Source organism: Delphinus delphis, chromosome 2 (genome assembly GCF_949987515.2).
Source record: "Delphinus delphis chromosome 2, mDelDel1.2, whole genome shotgun sequence".
NCBI classification, from domain to species: Eukaryota; Metazoa; Chordata; class Mammalia; order Artiodactyla; family Delphinidae; genus Delphinus; species Delphinus delphis.
The window spans coordinates 85963690-85980821 of record NC_082684.1 but is presented as its reverse complement, the minus strand read 5'-3'; the positions used below and the strand labels follow the sequence as shown (position 1 = coordinate 85980821).

The window sequence follows — 17132 nt, the reverse complement described above, 5'->3', positions numbered from 1 at the left end:
TTATGTGAACATACTAGTTCAGAGTGACAAGAGACTAAATTGAGACCTCTTTAGATCGTTACTTGAGATGTATATTTTGGTGCATTTTGGTAACATCTGGCATTTATATGTTCTCAGCAGGAAGATGATTTAAAGTGGGTAGAAGAGAATGTTCCTTCATCTGTGACAGATGTGTAAGTTTTTGAATCCTTACCACAAGAATCCTTTTTCACAGTTAGTATTACTTTTATTATTTTAAATGAATGAGCTGAAGAGCATAGTAATGAGAATGCTTGTAGTTAACTCTAGAAGTAAAAGGTTAAATTACTGAAATAATTTGAAGTGTTAAAAATATTAAAAAGATGTTAGAAAATAAAGACCAGGAATGATATACAAACAAAAATAATCCAGATTATTCATTCAGATGACACTTCTGCTCAGAAAGATTTAGCTATAGGTCTTCCTAAAATCAGTGGGATAATCCTTTTGGAATTTTTGAGTTCCTTTCCATGCCTATAATTTTAATTAAACATTGTTCCTATTAAAGTCCATACAATTCTAGTAACTGTGATTCTTTTTTTTTTTTTTGTATTTGCTTTTTCTTTTCCTGAAATGTCTTCAATGGGATGCAAATCTTAGGTAGTTACAAAAACTTTAAATTGTAGTCATTATTCACTGTCCTTTTTGAACCATTTATGGCTTTATTTTACATTGTTTAGTTTGTTTTTCTCTCTGCAGAGCACTTCCAGCCCTTCTGGATTCAGATGAGGTTAGTAATCAAATCGTATGCACATAAACTATGGGTCTGGTGGCTTCTGTTCAAGGAGATCTATTTATATGACTCGGTAATGGACTGATGAACTATAGTTGGTATAGTTGACAAAGGATGAAAAGAGAAATACTAATATTATAACTAAAATATTCAAGAATGTTTCCTTTCTGTACATGTCCTCCTTTTATTTCTTACGAAGTGTGGTCAGACTTGAGAATGTCTTTGTTTAAATTGGGTAGCCAGTACCGTACTCTTCCACTAATTCCTTCGTCTTTAAGAAATTCAAATTTAACCCTTATCTAGTCTAGGCAAAAATAATAAAGAAAAGTTGGGGCTTCCCTGGTGGCGCAGTGGTTGGGAGTCAGCCTGCCGATGCAGGGGACACGGGTTCGTGCCCCGGTCTGGGAGTATCCTACATGCTGCGGAGCGGCTGGGCCCGTGAGCCATGGCCGCTGGGCCTGCGCGTCCGGAGCCTGTGCTCTGCAGCGGGAGAGGCCACAACAGTGAGAGGCTCATGTACCGAAAAAAAAAAAAAAAAAAAAAAAAGTTATTTTAATTTACCTACTATGCAGTGTTATCTGTGTCACTGTCCTCCAGATAATAAGGATAATTAGTACCTCTAATGTTTATGTTGATTATTAGTCTTTTAATATGGCTCCATACACTTTATCTAGAAGATTTCACATGAGGTTTTATGTAAGAATTGCAGTCTGAGTTCGTGGAAACCACTTCTAGACGTGTTCTGAATGTTTAGGTTATTGTAGGGTGACGATTTGAGAAAGCCTTTTAAAAGCCTCTGCCCAATTGTGACTTACTGTGTTGGATTGACTGCTAAAAAATGGTCACTTCTCACTGCCCTACTGTGTGGTGCAGTACACAGTGTCAGATTTCTTAGCTGTTGCATGCATTGAGATAATTGAGAACTCTACCTTTCAGACAAGCCTTTGCTTTTTGTGGTATATTCTGCAGTTCCTAGATCTTTCTCTTGGGAGCCATCTTCTGCTAACAGTTTGCCTTCAGGGTATCCCGTTGGCTCCAGCTCTCCAGACACGCATATTTCAGCCAGAGGAGGCTGAGTATGTGAAACCCAGTTGTGCCATTTATGGGAATATGGGTTTATTGTAGTACTTTTGGTGGCACTGAATTCATCTGTTTATATTTTCCTGTGTGAAAAAATGATTTAAGAACTGAAAAAGAACAATGAATTACAAGAGAAACAAATTAAATAAAGGACTAGGAATCAAAACAGCATCAGACTCTTCAACAATGTTGGAAGCTAGAAGATAATAGAACAATGTCTTTGAATTCTGAGAAAAATTATTTTCAAACTAGAATTCTGTACTCAACTATCAATATAAGGGTAAAACAAAGATGTTTTCAGTCATGCAAAAACTAAAATAATTGACATCCTATGTGTGCTTTCTCAGGAAAGTATTAGAAAATGTTATTCATAAAATGAGGGAACTAAAAAGAGAAAGACTTCGGATCCAGGAAGTAAAGGATCCGACACAGAGAGGCAGGGATAAATTCCTAGGATGATGTAAGAAGTTCTCAGAGTGTGACAGCTGGGCAACAAGTTTGGAGAACAGCTAGTCCGGAATGGAGCGGGAGAACAGAGAGCTTCAGGGACGAGTATTTCTAAGGGAAAAAACCTGAAAAGGATAGATAATCTGATGTAATTGATCATATTGAAAAGGGATTTACAGTTCTGTCAGAGTTTGGGATAAATTTGTTATAGGTACTTAGCAAATGAAGCAAAGGAAAAATGAAAAAATACTCTAAGGTAAAATTACTATAATTACTTTGAAATTTAATAGTATTACATTAATTTTCTCAATTGAAATGGCATACTATAAATACTATTTTATAGTCAAATGTAATTTTTTTACATGATTTTAAAAAATTATGGTGAAAAACACGTAAAATCTACCATTCTAACCTTTCTCAAGTGCAAAGTGTTGACTTATATGCACATTGCTTTGCAACAGATCTCTAGAACTTTTTCATCATATGTAATTTTAGTCAGCATATTTCATTGAAAGGATATACTATAGTTTGTTTATACAGTCCTATATTTTGAGTGTTGCAGTGGAGATGCTAGTGGCTAAGTCTTTGCCCACATCCTTGACTATTTCATTAAGTTAAATTCCTGAATCAGAGGAGGTACACATTTTTATTAAAGCTTAAGTGACTCTAAAACATACAGTTCCCTTTGATTTGTGGTTTGTTGTCCAGAAGCCTAGAGGTTTTGCTTCAGTTAATCTTGGGACTTGGGACTTGTGTGTATCAAAATCTTCATAGATGGTTAGGAACCATTGCTCTAAATATTTAGTGAACATAAGCAAGTACTTATAGAAAATGTGTGTGTGGTCATCTTTGGAAAAGATATTTGGAATGTAGACCATTTAAAATCAATATACTTAGCATAACCTTTTTCCCCTAGGAACGAATGATCACGCACTTTGAAAGGTCCAAAATGGAGTAAAGAATGGGAAGATTTGCAGCTGAAGATGGCTAGTATCTGGGAAGAGATCAGCTTCTGTGTTAGTCTTTACACTGCTCCATGGGATTAAAGGAGGCAATGACATCCTGATCTGTTCCTTGATCTTTGTGCATTGGAGCTGGCGAGAGGTGTTGGAACAAGGAGAACATTCTATTGAAAACAAGGTCATAGGATGAGAAAAATCTACAAGTTTTTTATTTGCAGCATTGATGCCCCTTTCCCTCCCACACCCTGACATGGATGTTTATGCAACTTGTGTATGTTGTTCCTAAACCTTCTATAATGTTTAAATTGTTTAATCTGTCAAACTAAAAAATTTAACATCTTCTGAAGAACTGTGACATCAACACCATAATAAGTAATATCCAGGAGCAACTGCCTGTAATTTTAATTTATTTAGGGAGTTACATAGGTGATGGGGGAAATTGTTAATTATTTTTGCATTTCCTGGGAAGCCAAGGTTAAATCTTGCAGAGGTAGTTTTGAGAAAAAGGAGTCCTTCTGCGTTAAGGAGCCATGGTTCTAACAATGATTAAAAGAACAACCAAAAAAAAAAAAAGAAAGAAAGAAAGAGAGAGACTGTTACAGTGTGATTTAGATCATTTGAAAAAGCAAAATCAAGTGCAATTTTGTTTACAAACGGTGTATATTAAAGATTTTTCTATTTCAGATGTACTTTAGAGAGAAATATTAGCTTAACTCTTTTGACATCTGCTATTGTGACACATCCCATTGCTGGCAATGTGGTGCACACTCCAGAACTTTTAACTACTGTTTTGTAAGCCTTCAACGGCAGCATTGCAGAGTCCTAGGCAATGCTTTGCTTGTCTTCATGCCTTTTACTGGGTGTTGCACTAGATGCACAAAGGCACTCCATCGTAAGTGCATGTGAGTGAGCACCCTGTTAAAGGGATTATAATGCTTCAGAAGCAGGAGCTAATACAAAGGAAACAGGTCCTTCTGGCTTAAACAAAAACTTTCTGCATGAAATAGTGTGGAGGCCCTGGACTGCTGCTCATTCTTTAGGATCGACTGTTCTTGTATCTGGTGTTGGTTTAGGGATGGTTTATAAGAAACATCACAAGGTGATGGGATTCATTTGAAGCACTATATTTGTTTGAATGATTTTGTCCAATTTTGCCTTCCCAAGATTTTTTGTTCTACATAGAAAGTTCATGCCACTTTTTAATATTAAAAAATTTTAACAAAATTGATATCTTTTTCTCCAGACTTTCTTTAAAGACCCTTCTTTCTCCCAAACTCTCTCCTGTAGAATTTTCTTTCCATGGTTTTTATTCTATGTTGTCTTATTTTCCACTCAAAGCAGTGACCACACTACTACAATCTTCACTAAAGTGTTAAATATTTATGTAACATTTCTCTATAGTTGTGTATGGTGATTAACAACAACAAAAAAAATCACCTAGATAGTATCTCTAAGAAACAATATGAAGAACTATTCTCAGGTTAACCCATTTGCAAAAGGCTGGTGTTAACTTCATGTGCTTGTTCTTCCACAGTGAAACTTAGCAAGTGAACAGTAGCATAATGCAGCAGGATAGTTGGTCAAATATTTTTCGAGACTGGTTAGATATTAACTTGAGACTAGGCTAAAAAAAAAAAAAACCCACCCCGGCCATGTCATGTGGCTTGCAGGGTCTTAGTTTCCTGACCAGGAATTGAACCTGGGCCTTGGCAGTGAAAGTGCCGAGTCCTAACCACTGGACCACCTGGGAATTCCCAAGAACCTGTTGTTTTAAGCAGGAGTGTATAGCACAAATTCTATAGGTTGATTATTCTTTCTGCTTTCTCTTATGGCTTCTTGTGTTACTTTGCTTGGTTATAGTGTATCAGTTCCTAGAAGAGGTTCAGAAGGAATTTGTAGTATCACACTGACCTGTTACCTTAGAGTTTACATTGTTTATTTTGGTCTTGGTCCTTGGGTCTGGAACTACAAGGTATTCGGCCTTCTTCTAGCACAGCAGCTGGTAATTCTAAATTTTCAAGTTCAGTTTCTATGGTGAAAACCACATAGAACCACAAGATTTGTTTAGCAATTTTTCTGTTTCTTACTACTTGAAAATATTTCATTTGATTATCAGAAACAGCATTTGATAAAGATGGGACAGTATTCCTAATTTACAGATGAAGAGACTGTAAAAGTGACCAGGGCCAGTCAGTGGGTTTTTGTTTTTTAACACCTTACATCATAGACTCACTCCTTTTTTCTTTTATATTTTTCTTTAAATCAAATGCTTAATTTTATGACATGTCTGCTGTTTTCTTGGGGCTAAACTGCCAGATACAGACCATTCTTGCATTGGTTCTCAAACTTTAAAGTTCATGGACTCTCCTTGGGGACTTATTAAATGATTACTGGACTCCCCACTCCACAGTTTTTGAGTCACTATGGCTGGAATGAGGTCTGAGATTGCCTAACAAGTTCCCAGGTGATGCTGATCTAGGGACCACACTTTGAGAACCACAGGCTTAGACTAACCCGTAAAATACAAGGGTAAGGTACTCGAACTAGTTGGGTTTATAATGGTAATACTAAAACTACCATTGAGTGCTTAGATTGTTAGCCGTTGCCAAGCGCTCACACGTTAGATAGGTACACAACACTACCATCATTTTGCAGATAAGGAAACTAAGACTTCTAGAGATTGTTTCTTAAACGCCACAGCTACTTAGCTCATTTCCTAAATGGTACGTCTCCATCCCAGGTCTAACCGACACCAGAGCCTGAATTCTTCACTACCCTATGCTGCCCAAGACAGTTGTAAGATTAAAATCCTTTTTCCTTCTTGTTAAGCCCACGGCCACTCGCACTCCACGATGGAGAAGGTCGGTCCAGGGTGAAACGCAGTCTCAGTCACCAGGGCATTCCTCGAGTGTGCTCTAGGAACCGGAGCGGAAGGGGCGAGGCTTCGGTTGCGGAAGGGGCGGGCTTGGCTCTGCAGGAAGTCCGGTGTTGATGATGGCTCTATTGCCCAAGAGCCAGTAGCAGGGGTCCCGGCTCTTCCCTTGGGCTGATTCCGTCCCCACACCCGACCCGGCACAGTCCGGGAGAGACTGCGGCGGCGGCGACTCCGCCCGCCGCCATGCACGACGCCTTTGAACCGGTGCCGATCCTAGAAAAGCTGCCTCTGCAGATCGACTGTCTGGCTGCCTGGGGTGAGCCGAGGGGCCAGGCGGGGTCAGCGCGGGAGCGGCTGGGACCTTTCACGAGGCGAGGGAAGTGGACGGGAGTCTGGCTGTGTGGACTGCGGTCGAACGCCGTCAGAGAGGGGCCTAGGATGAGGGAGGGCAGAGCACTGTTGACAGCGAGGGTGGTGGAGCTGTTTGCTTTTGATGGTTTGTTTGTTTTTTTTGCATTGAACAAGTTAACAGCTATGTCTTTTCCCCCGTAATGATCGCTCATCGCTTACTTCTAATTACTGTAGCTAACTTGTTACTCTCCACTCTTAATCTAGCCGAGTGGTTGATTGCCTTATAGTCAAAATGCCCAAGTTACCTAGCTTTTCTAGGTAGAAGAGCATCATTCCAGGCTGTCATGAAACCTAACCTATAAAAACTTGCATGATCCTTTTGGGATTGGCCAGTGCAGAAAGCAGGGTCAGGTATCTCTTCTCTGCTCCAGAATACAAATGGTTTCTGAAATAAACATTGACTCTTAACTACAAACATTATGCTCCTATCTGTGAGTGTGTGTCTGATAACCAAAGACCAAACAGAAGTAATTTCAGTCTTTCCTGTTAATGTCCAGGTCCTAGAAATCAAGGGCCATAAAAAGGTGGCTCAACCCTCAATCAGATCTTATATTGAGCCAGGTACCCATGATGGGCCTGGTGGAAGCTGGTGTCCTATTCATTATCTGTGGACAGTGCCACCTAGTCAGAGTTCTCCACATCAGTTTCAGTAAGGTGCTTTCACTCTAGATCTTCTTATTAATGTGTGCCCCTCACCACCACCCCAGCCTTTAGCAGCCCTGGACCTCTTTTTTTTTTTTATTGAAGTATAGTTGATTTACAATGTTGTGTTAATTTCTACTGTACAGCAAAGTGATTTAGTTTTATATATATATATATATATATATATATATATATATATACACACACATTATTTTTCATATTCTTTTCCATTATGGTTTATCACAGGATATTGAATATAGTTCCCTGTTCTCTACAGTAGGACCTTGTTGTTTAGCTCTGGGCCTCTTTAAAGTCACACCTCCACAGCAAGCTGTCCTAGGGTTAAGGAGAGAATCCTTCTTCCTCCAGATGTCTCAAGAAAACCGCCATTTTTCTGTCATTAAATGCTCTCAGTAAAAATTAAAAATAAATAGAGGAGAAATAAAGAAATTGAAAAAATGAAAGACCTGACACTCAGCACAAAGGGGCTCATTCTCCTGTTTCTTCATCAAGTATGTATTAAGTGCCTACATGGACCAGTCTCTCTGCTAGAGACAAGAATACAAGGATGAATAAGAAACAATGCCTGTGCTCCTAGGACACAACATGGCAGGCAAAGAAATATGAACAGACTACGATGCAAGATAAATGATACTAGAGACATATGCTGCCTAACATGGGAACGTGGAGGGAGGGGTATTCCACTCAGCCTCGGACATATACTTCTGAAAAGGATGGATGCAGCTACTTATCACACTGTACTTAGCTTGTCAGAATTCTTGACTCTGATACCCTGTGGGACTAGCAGTACACATATCTCAGTCTCTTTCACCAACTCCGGTTCGTGTCAGTGAAGATTGCCTGAACCTGTGCTTTCCAGAAATACAGTTTTTGAAATGGTAGATAGCTTTCACTCTGCCTGATCTCCAAGCAAACAGGAGAAACACCCATTGCCTACTAGGATGCTGTGATAGGTATTGGCTACAAGAGGCCATTTACTGCCTTGTGCCTCAAAACTACTTTATTTTCAGACTTTACCAGCACTAAATATTGCTATTTCTAGTTGTTACCCCTTCTATCTACACCATGACCTTAGGCGGAAAGTTCATCCAGGAACCTCCAGGCTTCTGGAGAGCCAGACAATATTGGAGGTGGAAGATGTCACAGAGCCACCGTAATCCATCTCCTGGGATATGGAAATGAGGAAAATACTGATGATGACTTCTCCTGAAACTCTGTAGTTGTAGAATCCAGCTGCCTCTTCAGCATCTTCATTTGGATATCTGGCTGCATGGCCAAAACAGTTCTTGATTTCAAAACATGCCTGTCCCCCTGTATCCCATAGCTCAGCATATGGCATTTCTGTTTGCCCATTTGGTTAAGGCCCAAATCATTGGAATTATTCTTGGCTTCTCTTATTCTCTTATACACCACATCCAATCCATCAGCAAATCTTGTCTGCTCCACCTCCTGAAAAATTCCACAATCCAGTCACTTCTCTCCATCTCTGCTGTTAACTACTGTTGACGAAGACACCAGTCTCTCTCATCTGAATTACTGTAGTAGTCTTCTAACTGATTACCCTGGGTTTGCCATTGTGCCATTTGCAGTATTTTAGCCACACAGAGGTAGAGTGATCCTTTGAAAACTTAATCTAATTGCATCTCTCCTCTGCTCAAAACCCTCCAGTAGCTTCACATCACAGCTAGAATAACAACACCTGTCATCACAGCACCTGTCATGATCAGGCCTCTGGTTACTTCCCTGATTTTATCCCCTTTGTTCTTATCCCTTGCTCCTTTCTGATACTAGTTACACTGTCTTCCTTGTTCCATGAGCACAAAAGCATGTAACTATCTCAGGGCCTTTGCACTTGCTGTTTCCTCTGCCTGGCACTCTCTTGTCCTAGGTATTACATGGCTCCTTCCTCATTTCATTTGCTGAAATGTCACATAAATCTGCAAGACCTTCCCTAACTATTCTATATAAAAGAAAATACCACATCCACCAATGTGCTACTCTTTTACTCAGCCTTATCTTCTTTCACAGATTGCCGCCTAATGCTATTTTATATGTTATTATTGTCTCTCTCATTCCATATTAGAATATAAATTTCTTCAGAGCAGTAACTTTGTTTTGTACATAGGTTTATTTGCAGTGCCTAGAACAGTTCCTGACTCATAATGGATACTTATTAAATATTTGCTTAATTAATTAATAGTAGTAATGGCTTCCATTACTGAGTACTAATCTGTATTAAGCATTTATGAAATAATAACAACTCCATTTTGCAGAAGAAGAACCTGAAAATTTAAGTAGTTTTTCCAAGGTCACATCCAGTAAATCATGTCTGATTCTAGAGCCTGTTTCTCAAACTTTGATGTATATTCAGAGCCTATAAAAAATGTAGGGTGTGTGTGTGTATCTGTGTGTGTGTATACCCAATCATTTTTATTTATATTTTCCAAAGAAACAATGGAAAAATAAATCAAGAATGATTAAAATGGTTACCCATAGGGCTTCCCTGATGGCGCAGTGGTTGAGAGTCCGCCTGCCAATGCAGGGGACACGGGTTCGTGCCCCGGTCCGGGAAGATCCCACATGCCGCGGAGCAGCTGGGCCCATGAGCCATGGCAGCTGAGCCTGCGCGTCCGGAGCCGGTGCTCCGCAATGGGAGAGGCCACAACAGTGAGAGGCCCGCGTACTGCAAAAAAAAAAAAAAAAAAAAGTTACCTATAGCAGAAGGAAGAAAACAGGGGGAAGTGGACAAGGAGGGACTTCTCATAGTTTTAGCTTTGGAACTAGGTAAATGTCTCATGTAATTAAAAAATGCAGATTTGGGGGCACCACCACAGAATCATTGCATCGGAATCTCTGGGAGCAGGGCTTAGGAATGTGCATTTTAGTAAGTCCAAGTGATTCTGATGCAGCTAAACAGGGGCTGATGCTTTGAGAAACACTGTTCTTTGCCGTATGACCCAAAGAAGAGAAGTGCCCACTACCCTGTTCGTCTGTGTACTCCCTGCTGTGTTCAGCAGTGGTTGTTTATCACGTGAGTTTGGACTGGGTTGCAACGTTGGATGGAGCTTCACTAGGGTAATTGTGAGCTAGAGGGCTCTACCTTCCTTCCCAGGAGGAATCATGTCTAACCTGTGGCTCAGGATTAGGCCATCAGGAATTTTCTAGGGCTGACTCTTGTTTGTTTTTGCATGTGTTACCCGTTTGTGTAGTGTGTTCCACTTTCTGATGTGCAATGTTGAGTCTCAGAAGGGACTGTCTATCCCGTGCTCTGCCTGCTCTGCAGGCTTTTCATTTTCTGTGTCTTGTGTGCACGGCTGTGTTATATGATGACATAGAGTGTGCACAGGCCAGCCTGGATCAGGTCCTCTGGCCGTCTGAGCCCCCACTGACGTCTGTAACCAAATCAAGCCTCTTCAGAGCTCTGTGCCATCATTACCTCTGGGTGATACACTGTTTTTCTTTTCTTTTTAATAAATTTAATTAACTTATTTATTTTTGGCTGCATTGGATCTTCATTGGTGCGTATGGGCTCTCTCTGGTTGCGGCGAGCGGGGGCTACTCTTCATTGCGGTGCGTGGGCTTCTCATTGCAGTGGAGCACGGGCTCTAGGTGTGTGGGCTTCAGTAGTTGTGGCGCACGGGCTTAGTTGCTCCGTGACATGTCAGATCTTCCTGGACCAGGGATCGAACCCGTGTCCCCTGCATTGGCAGGCGGATTCTTAATCACCACGCCACCAGGGAAGTCCCCACTGTTTTTCCTTATGAGTTTGAGGATTAGGAATGAGTATGTGTGTGGTGCTTTTACTAGTTAAAAGAAAGCTGTTAACAATACTTTGCATGTATGAGAAATGCATTTTCCTCAGCATCTCCAAAGGAATGCTTGAGAAAGGTCAAATAAAATTTCAATTTAATTTTTTTTTTAATTTCAGTGAATTTGTCTGATTCAGTTTCATGACCAATAGAGTAGACATTTGATAGAAACATCTATTGGTAAATGAACATTTCAATAAAAATGGAAAGCAGACTCTTAAAAGTCATACTTAGGAGTTTGGCTTCATATTTTGGTAGTACAGCTTCATGAGGATTTTGTTAAGCCCCAGTGTGACAGCATTGGAGCTATGCTGTAAGGTAACAGATAGCAAACACGGAAGTACACATAGAGTGAGACCAGCTGAGGGGTCCCTGGAGAGACTCTGTTGGGGAGGGCTGTTGCCGGGTACCTTGTAGAGGTAAAATTGATAGGCCTTGCAGACCAGGGTGGGAGATGAAGCTGTTTTGAAAGAGGTAAAGAAAAATAGGAACTGGCAGGGGCTTGGGGGTCACAGTGGAGAGGATGGGGAAGATGGTGAACATTATGGTGGCCTTTTTGCTATAGATTTTTCTATATGTTATAAGTGAATTAAAAAAGATTCTACTTCATTTTATTTGTATTTGAAACATTAGTGGGTGTCCTAAAAATCAGCATTAATATTTTCAATTGCTCAATACAGTGATATCTATAAGTAAAGTTCTAAACATAATATCGTTTGCAAAGCAAGCATTGTGAACTGAATTCTTTTCTTTTTTTCACCATGTTCTGCTCCGACATAAATCACCAGTGTTCCAATGGAGCTAGTGTTATTTCTGATTTCCACTTATGTCATTGAGAGCACACTGTGTCTTAACTTTCTGTGCTCTGCCTTTACTTTAAAACCCAAAAGAGGACAGAGTCACTGTCTTTTTCTGGAAGGTTAAGGACATCAACCTGGAGAAATGTTCCTGATGTGGCTCCTGACCTGTTTTTATAAACATCACCATTGTCTTTCAGACAGCCTCTGGCTGACACCTATTCTTTTGAGATGGGATGCCTTAGTAAGTGCATTGTAGCATGGGGTTAAGGATCAGACAGACTGAAGTTGGAATCCTGCCACTGCTACACATGTCTTACTACATGTGTGACTCTGGACAAGTTACCTAGGCCTCAACTTTCTCATCTATAAAATGGGGATTTAAGAAAAGGACATAAGTCAAAGGATAGTTGTTATAACCTATGATAAGTGTTTAGCATTTCGTGGAACACAATGCATGTTCTATAAAGTTTATCTATTTATGTCATTATCTAATATTTTATTTTGCAAAAGATCAAGAGTTTATGAAAGGAATAAGTGACTGTTACAACCTCAAAAACCTGAGGAAGTACATGCTTAACTTCCCTTAGTGATTTAATATAAATCTGTCAGAGTAATTATTTAAGTCCTTTCAGAACCTTTTGCCTTTTAGCCTAGACCGATGTCTCCCAAAACGCTGTCCCTGAACAAACAGCATCAGCATCACTTGGGGACTTGTTAGAAATGCAGATCCCCAGGCCCACTTCCAGACCTACTGAATCAGAAACTTGAGGGCAGGGCCTAGCAATCTGTTTTAATAAATCCCCAGATAATTCTGATACACACCAAAGTTTAAGAACCACTGGCCTAGACCATCATTTTTTAAATTTTAAATAATAGCTTTATTGAGATGTAATCCATATACCATACAATTCACCCATTTAAAATGTACAATTCAGTGGTTTTTAGTACATTCACAGAGTTGTGCAAGTATTGCCACAATTTTAGAACATTTTCATCACCCTAAAAAGAAACCCCGTTTCTTTTTCCCCAGTCCCACCAGCCCCATTTTCCTAAGCCTACGAGCCCCAGGCAACCACTGATCTTTCTGTCTCTAGATTTGCCTGTCCAGGACATTTCATGTAATAGAATCATGCAATATGTAGCCTTTTTTGTCTGGCTTCTTTTATTTAGCATAATATTGTCAGATCCATCCTATTGTAGCATATATCAGCACTTCATTCCTTTTAATGGCTAATAGTCCATTGTATGGATACGTCACATTTTGTTTATCCATTCATCAGTTGATGGATACTTGGGTTCTTTCCACCTTTTGGCTATTGTGAATAATACTCCTATGAACATTTATGTACAAGTTTTTGTGTGGACATATGTTTTCATTTCTGTTGTGTGTATGCCCATGGGTGGAATTTCTGGGTCATATGATAACTCTATGTTTAGTCTTTTATGGAACTATCAGACTGTTTTTCAAAGGGCTGCACCATTTTATTTTCCTGCCAACAATGCGTGAGGGTTCCAGTTTCTTCACGTCTTTGGCAACACTTATTATTATCTGTTAGACCATGTTTTGAGATGATGAATTCTGTAAGTTTAATATGCTATGGCACTTCTTATTTTTCCTAAAGTAAAATCATCAAACCTTCAAAGGATGCCTTTTAGCTGTTATTTCTGAGATCAGATACCTAGTTTTATATTTATACTACCCATTTTATGATTTTATAAACTTCCATCAAATTTTTGGTCAGTTTCATTTTGAAACAATGAAGCCAGGGACATTTTTCATTCTCTAATATGTCTCACCTAGTTCAATAAATATTTCTTCAATTAGTTGATTCTGAAACATTTCTTTCTCTCTTTTTTTTGGCTGCACGGCACGGCATGTGGGATCTCAGTTCCCCAACCAGGGATCGAACCTGTGCCCCCTGCAGTGGAAGTGCAGTCTTAACCACTGGACCGCCAGGGAAGTCCCTCAAACATTTCTTGAATATAAACATTCCTTAGTTTTGCAAAACACCTACTATCAAAAGCAACTCATTTTCTCAACCCTTTGATTTCTGATTATAAGCTCCAGCTAAAGAAATAGGGTCTTACTAAAGCTGATGGTCCTTTTCTTTTCCAGAGGAATGGCTGCTTGTTGGAACGAAACAGGGTCATCTTCTTCTCTATAGGATTCGGAAGGATGTTGGTAAGTGGCAGCTTTTCAGAACAAAGTACGAGGCGGCTTACTGCTCATGTAAAAAAAAAAAAATATATATATATGTATACACTGTAAAATCAGTGATTCCTGGACCATTAAAAGAGTGCTTGCTTCAGCAGCACATATACTAAAACTGGACCGTTAAAAGAGTGACTGCGGGTTGGCAGTAGTGCAGTGGAAAAGTGGGGAGAAACTTGTGAGAATCTCCAGGGTTTTCTCTTTTTTTCAGACTGTATTTCCCTACCCCCATCTGGGAGGTGCGGCTAGATGTTTTTTCCCTTCTCACTTCTTGGAGACTCATACCAGAAATAAGAAATATTACAATGAGAGTAAAATTCTCATGAAAATGGTATGGTAGTAGGAAAAAAAAATTAAGAGCCATTGATGTTAAAGATCTTGTTAAACTTCTGCGGGGTGGACTAGGACAGAGGGGACCTGGGCTTGAGTCAGGTTTTACTTCTCCCCAGTCACGTGACTATGAGTAGGTCCTTTCCAATGTCAGTTTCCTCTTCCATAAAGCATCTCACAAAATTACTGGGGTCAGATGCAAGGACTTTGAAAACTAAAACTTTAATCAAATATTTCTTTGTCAGTAAAAATGTAGAATAACTAAAAGTATTTGACGTTTATTCTGTTAGAGTGCCCTCTAATGGGAAAAAAAGTACCTTGCTCCCTTTTCCTAATTTTATTTGTGTTCTCTGTGGAAAATTGATGTGTTTGGATATTATACCCTGGAGCTACAGAGTATAGAAGTCAGCTATTAATGCCAGAGTAGGTTGAACCATATTAAATTGTCATTATTTGGCTATATTAGAAAAAACAAAATTTCATAGCTTTCAACCTAATATATAACTTATAGTGAATAGCTTAATGTAAGTGTGGAAATAGAGCCTTCTCTTTGGAACCTGTAGCAAGGGTAACATATTGGGAAAAAAAGAGTATCTTACTGGTGTAAAGGAGGAAAAAATTCTTTTTAACTCTACCCATCTTAGGTTGATTGTATGGGGACCTGTAAATCAGAGAAGCAACAAGACAAAGGAAAAGGACTTTGAGTTTCTACAGTGGCAAATTATGGGAAGGCAAATATATGGGGGAACTAATTAGAGATGTTTGTTATGTAGATTCCTCTGGTGCAGTCTGTGGGCTGATATGGGTCTCGAGTTTCTCTAAATTGATTAAATATTGTCCTTGATAGAGAGGAGATGGGAGGCACCTTTGTAAATTTGTGTCTGGCTCTTTGGCAGATGGTGGAGAGCAGAGAGCTTTTCTTGTATCTGCTTCTTCTCAGTTACCTTCAACTCAAAATAATCCTTGTGCCAGTGTAGCATATTTTGGGGTAGCATATTCTGCTACCCTTCACCGGTGCAATTGGGAGGGAGGAAGGTACCTGGTCAGGTTCTGTGGTGGGATAAGAAGAGAAACCAGAAGATCAAAACAGGGTTTACAGTAAGTCCCCTACATACGAACGAGTTCCATTCTGACAGCCCGTTCGTAAGTCCAGCAAAGTTAGCCTCGGTGTCCAACAAAGTTAGCCTAGGTAGCCAGCTAACACAATCAGAGGTCAAGCTGCAATTTCACTCACGCCTGATGTTGATGGAACACGCATTCGCATCTTTGAAAGTTCGCAACTTGGACGGTTCGTACGTAGGGGACTTACTGTATTTCATTTCTAAGTTTTTCAACTTTCCTTTAAATCAGGAGTCAGCCAACTTGTTCCAAAAAAAGGACTAAATGTTACCTGAAAACTGGGTTTGCCTCTTAGTGGGTGTTGAGCCAAAAGACACAACCAAGGCAGAGAGTGGGAGCAGGAAGGATTTATTACTTGCAACAAGTAAGGAAAACACTAGGGATCTTTCCCAAAGCACTGTCTCCCCAAACAGCAAAGTTGGGGAAGTTTTTAAGCTAAGGGTCCATGCCTATTCATGAAGGGCCTTGGATAGTTGAGAGTCCAAGCGTTAGCTGAGTGAAGCGACTGAGGGTCTGAAAAGGTCAACATCATCATCCCTTAGGTTCCAGTTGATCTGGTGGTTGAGCACCTTAGAGGGGGTTAAATTCTGCAAAATCTCAAGAAAGCGAGGCTAATCTTTACCACTGAAACAGAACTGGGAGTCTTTTCACCTGATTTTTTATCTTTGTTATTGTTACTTCTCTTGCCTGCTGAAGGTTTGTTCTTTTGTTCCCTTAAGATCGTTATTACTGAGATCTGTCCAAGGACAAGCGTTGTGGCCAGGCTTAGCTCACAAAATGGCTTAGGCCAAAAATGGCTTCTCTTATATCAAGAAAACCATGACTGGTTCTCTTTCTCCAGGTACCCTCTACCTTATTGACTTACACAAATAGTAAATGTTTTAGGCTTTGCAGGTCATAACATCTCTGTGGTGACTACTGTACTCTGCTACTGTAGCAAAAGAGCAGCTGTAGACAGCATGTAAATGAATGGGTGTGGCTGTGTACCAGTAAAGGGTAATTTACAAAAACAGGTGGAGGACTGGATTTGACCCCAGGCAGTACTTTGCTGGCCCTTGCTTTAAATTTTAGTTCTCAGAGCCAGAATATTTGTATTCTGTGACATTGACCCACTCTGTAATTTAAAAATTAAGCCTGCCTTTGGTTTTATTCGGCTTTCAACAACCGTGTTTTGACTGTCTACTGCGGGCTCAGATGACGTGCAAAGCAGGGAGATAAAGAGAGCCTAATAGGGCTTCCCTGGTGGCGCAGTGGTTGAGAGTCCGCCTGTGGATGCAGGAGACGCGGGTTCGTGCCCCGGTCCAGAGGGATCCCACATGCCGCGGAGCGGCTGGGCCCGTGAGCCATGCCCGCTGGGCCTGCACGTCCGGAGCCTGTGTTCCGCGGCGGCGGGAGAGGCCACAGCAGTGAGAGGCCCGCGTACCGCAAAAAAAAAAAAAAAAAAAAAAAGACCCTAATATTCTTATCCCAAGACATAATCAGTTCTTTGTGCCATCAAATACTAAATACGCTGATAAAGTAACTTGTTTAATATATCATTTCTGTATTAAGGAATTGAAAACTAAACTATAAGAATAAACTTTTCAGCATACTATAGACTCAAACTGGTAATATTAATGTTGATGTGACTTGGAACCCTGGTGCCAACTGTTCCTTGCCCTGTGACCAATTCA

General features: G+C 40.1%; 2 protein-coding genes across 4 annotated transcripts in view; both read left to right on the top strand.

The window, feature by feature from the left end:
• Positions 1-3829, top strand: part of TMEM87A (transmembrane protein 87A) — a 42786-nt gene extending 38957 nt beyond the window's left edge. For 2 of the 3 annotated variants that reach the window (XM_060005073.1, XM_060005075.1), the window contains exons 18-20: positions 118-173; positions 718-748; positions 3195-3829. In XM_060005073.1, the coding sequence (XP_059861056.1) occupies positions 118-173; positions 718-748; positions 3195-3236 (129 nt within the window). In that variant the 3' untranslated portion in view covers positions 3237-3829. The remainder of the gene's footprint in view (positions 1-117; positions 174-717; positions 749-3194) is intronic. The other variant, XM_060005074.1, reaches the window with a different exon arrangement.
• A 2399-nt stretch (positions 3830-6228) lies between these two features.
• VPS39 (VPS39 subunit of HOPS complex) overlaps positions 6229-17132 on the top strand; it is a 47652-nt gene continuing 36748 nt past the window's right edge. Inside the window, exons 1-2 of the mRNA XM_060005060.1 lie at positions 6229-6431; positions 13915-13980. Of these exons, the coding sequence (XP_059861043.1) occupies positions 6359-6431; positions 13915-13980 (139 nt within the window). The 5' untranslated portion in view covers positions 6229-6358. The remainder of the gene's footprint in view (positions 6432-13914; positions 13981-17132) is intronic.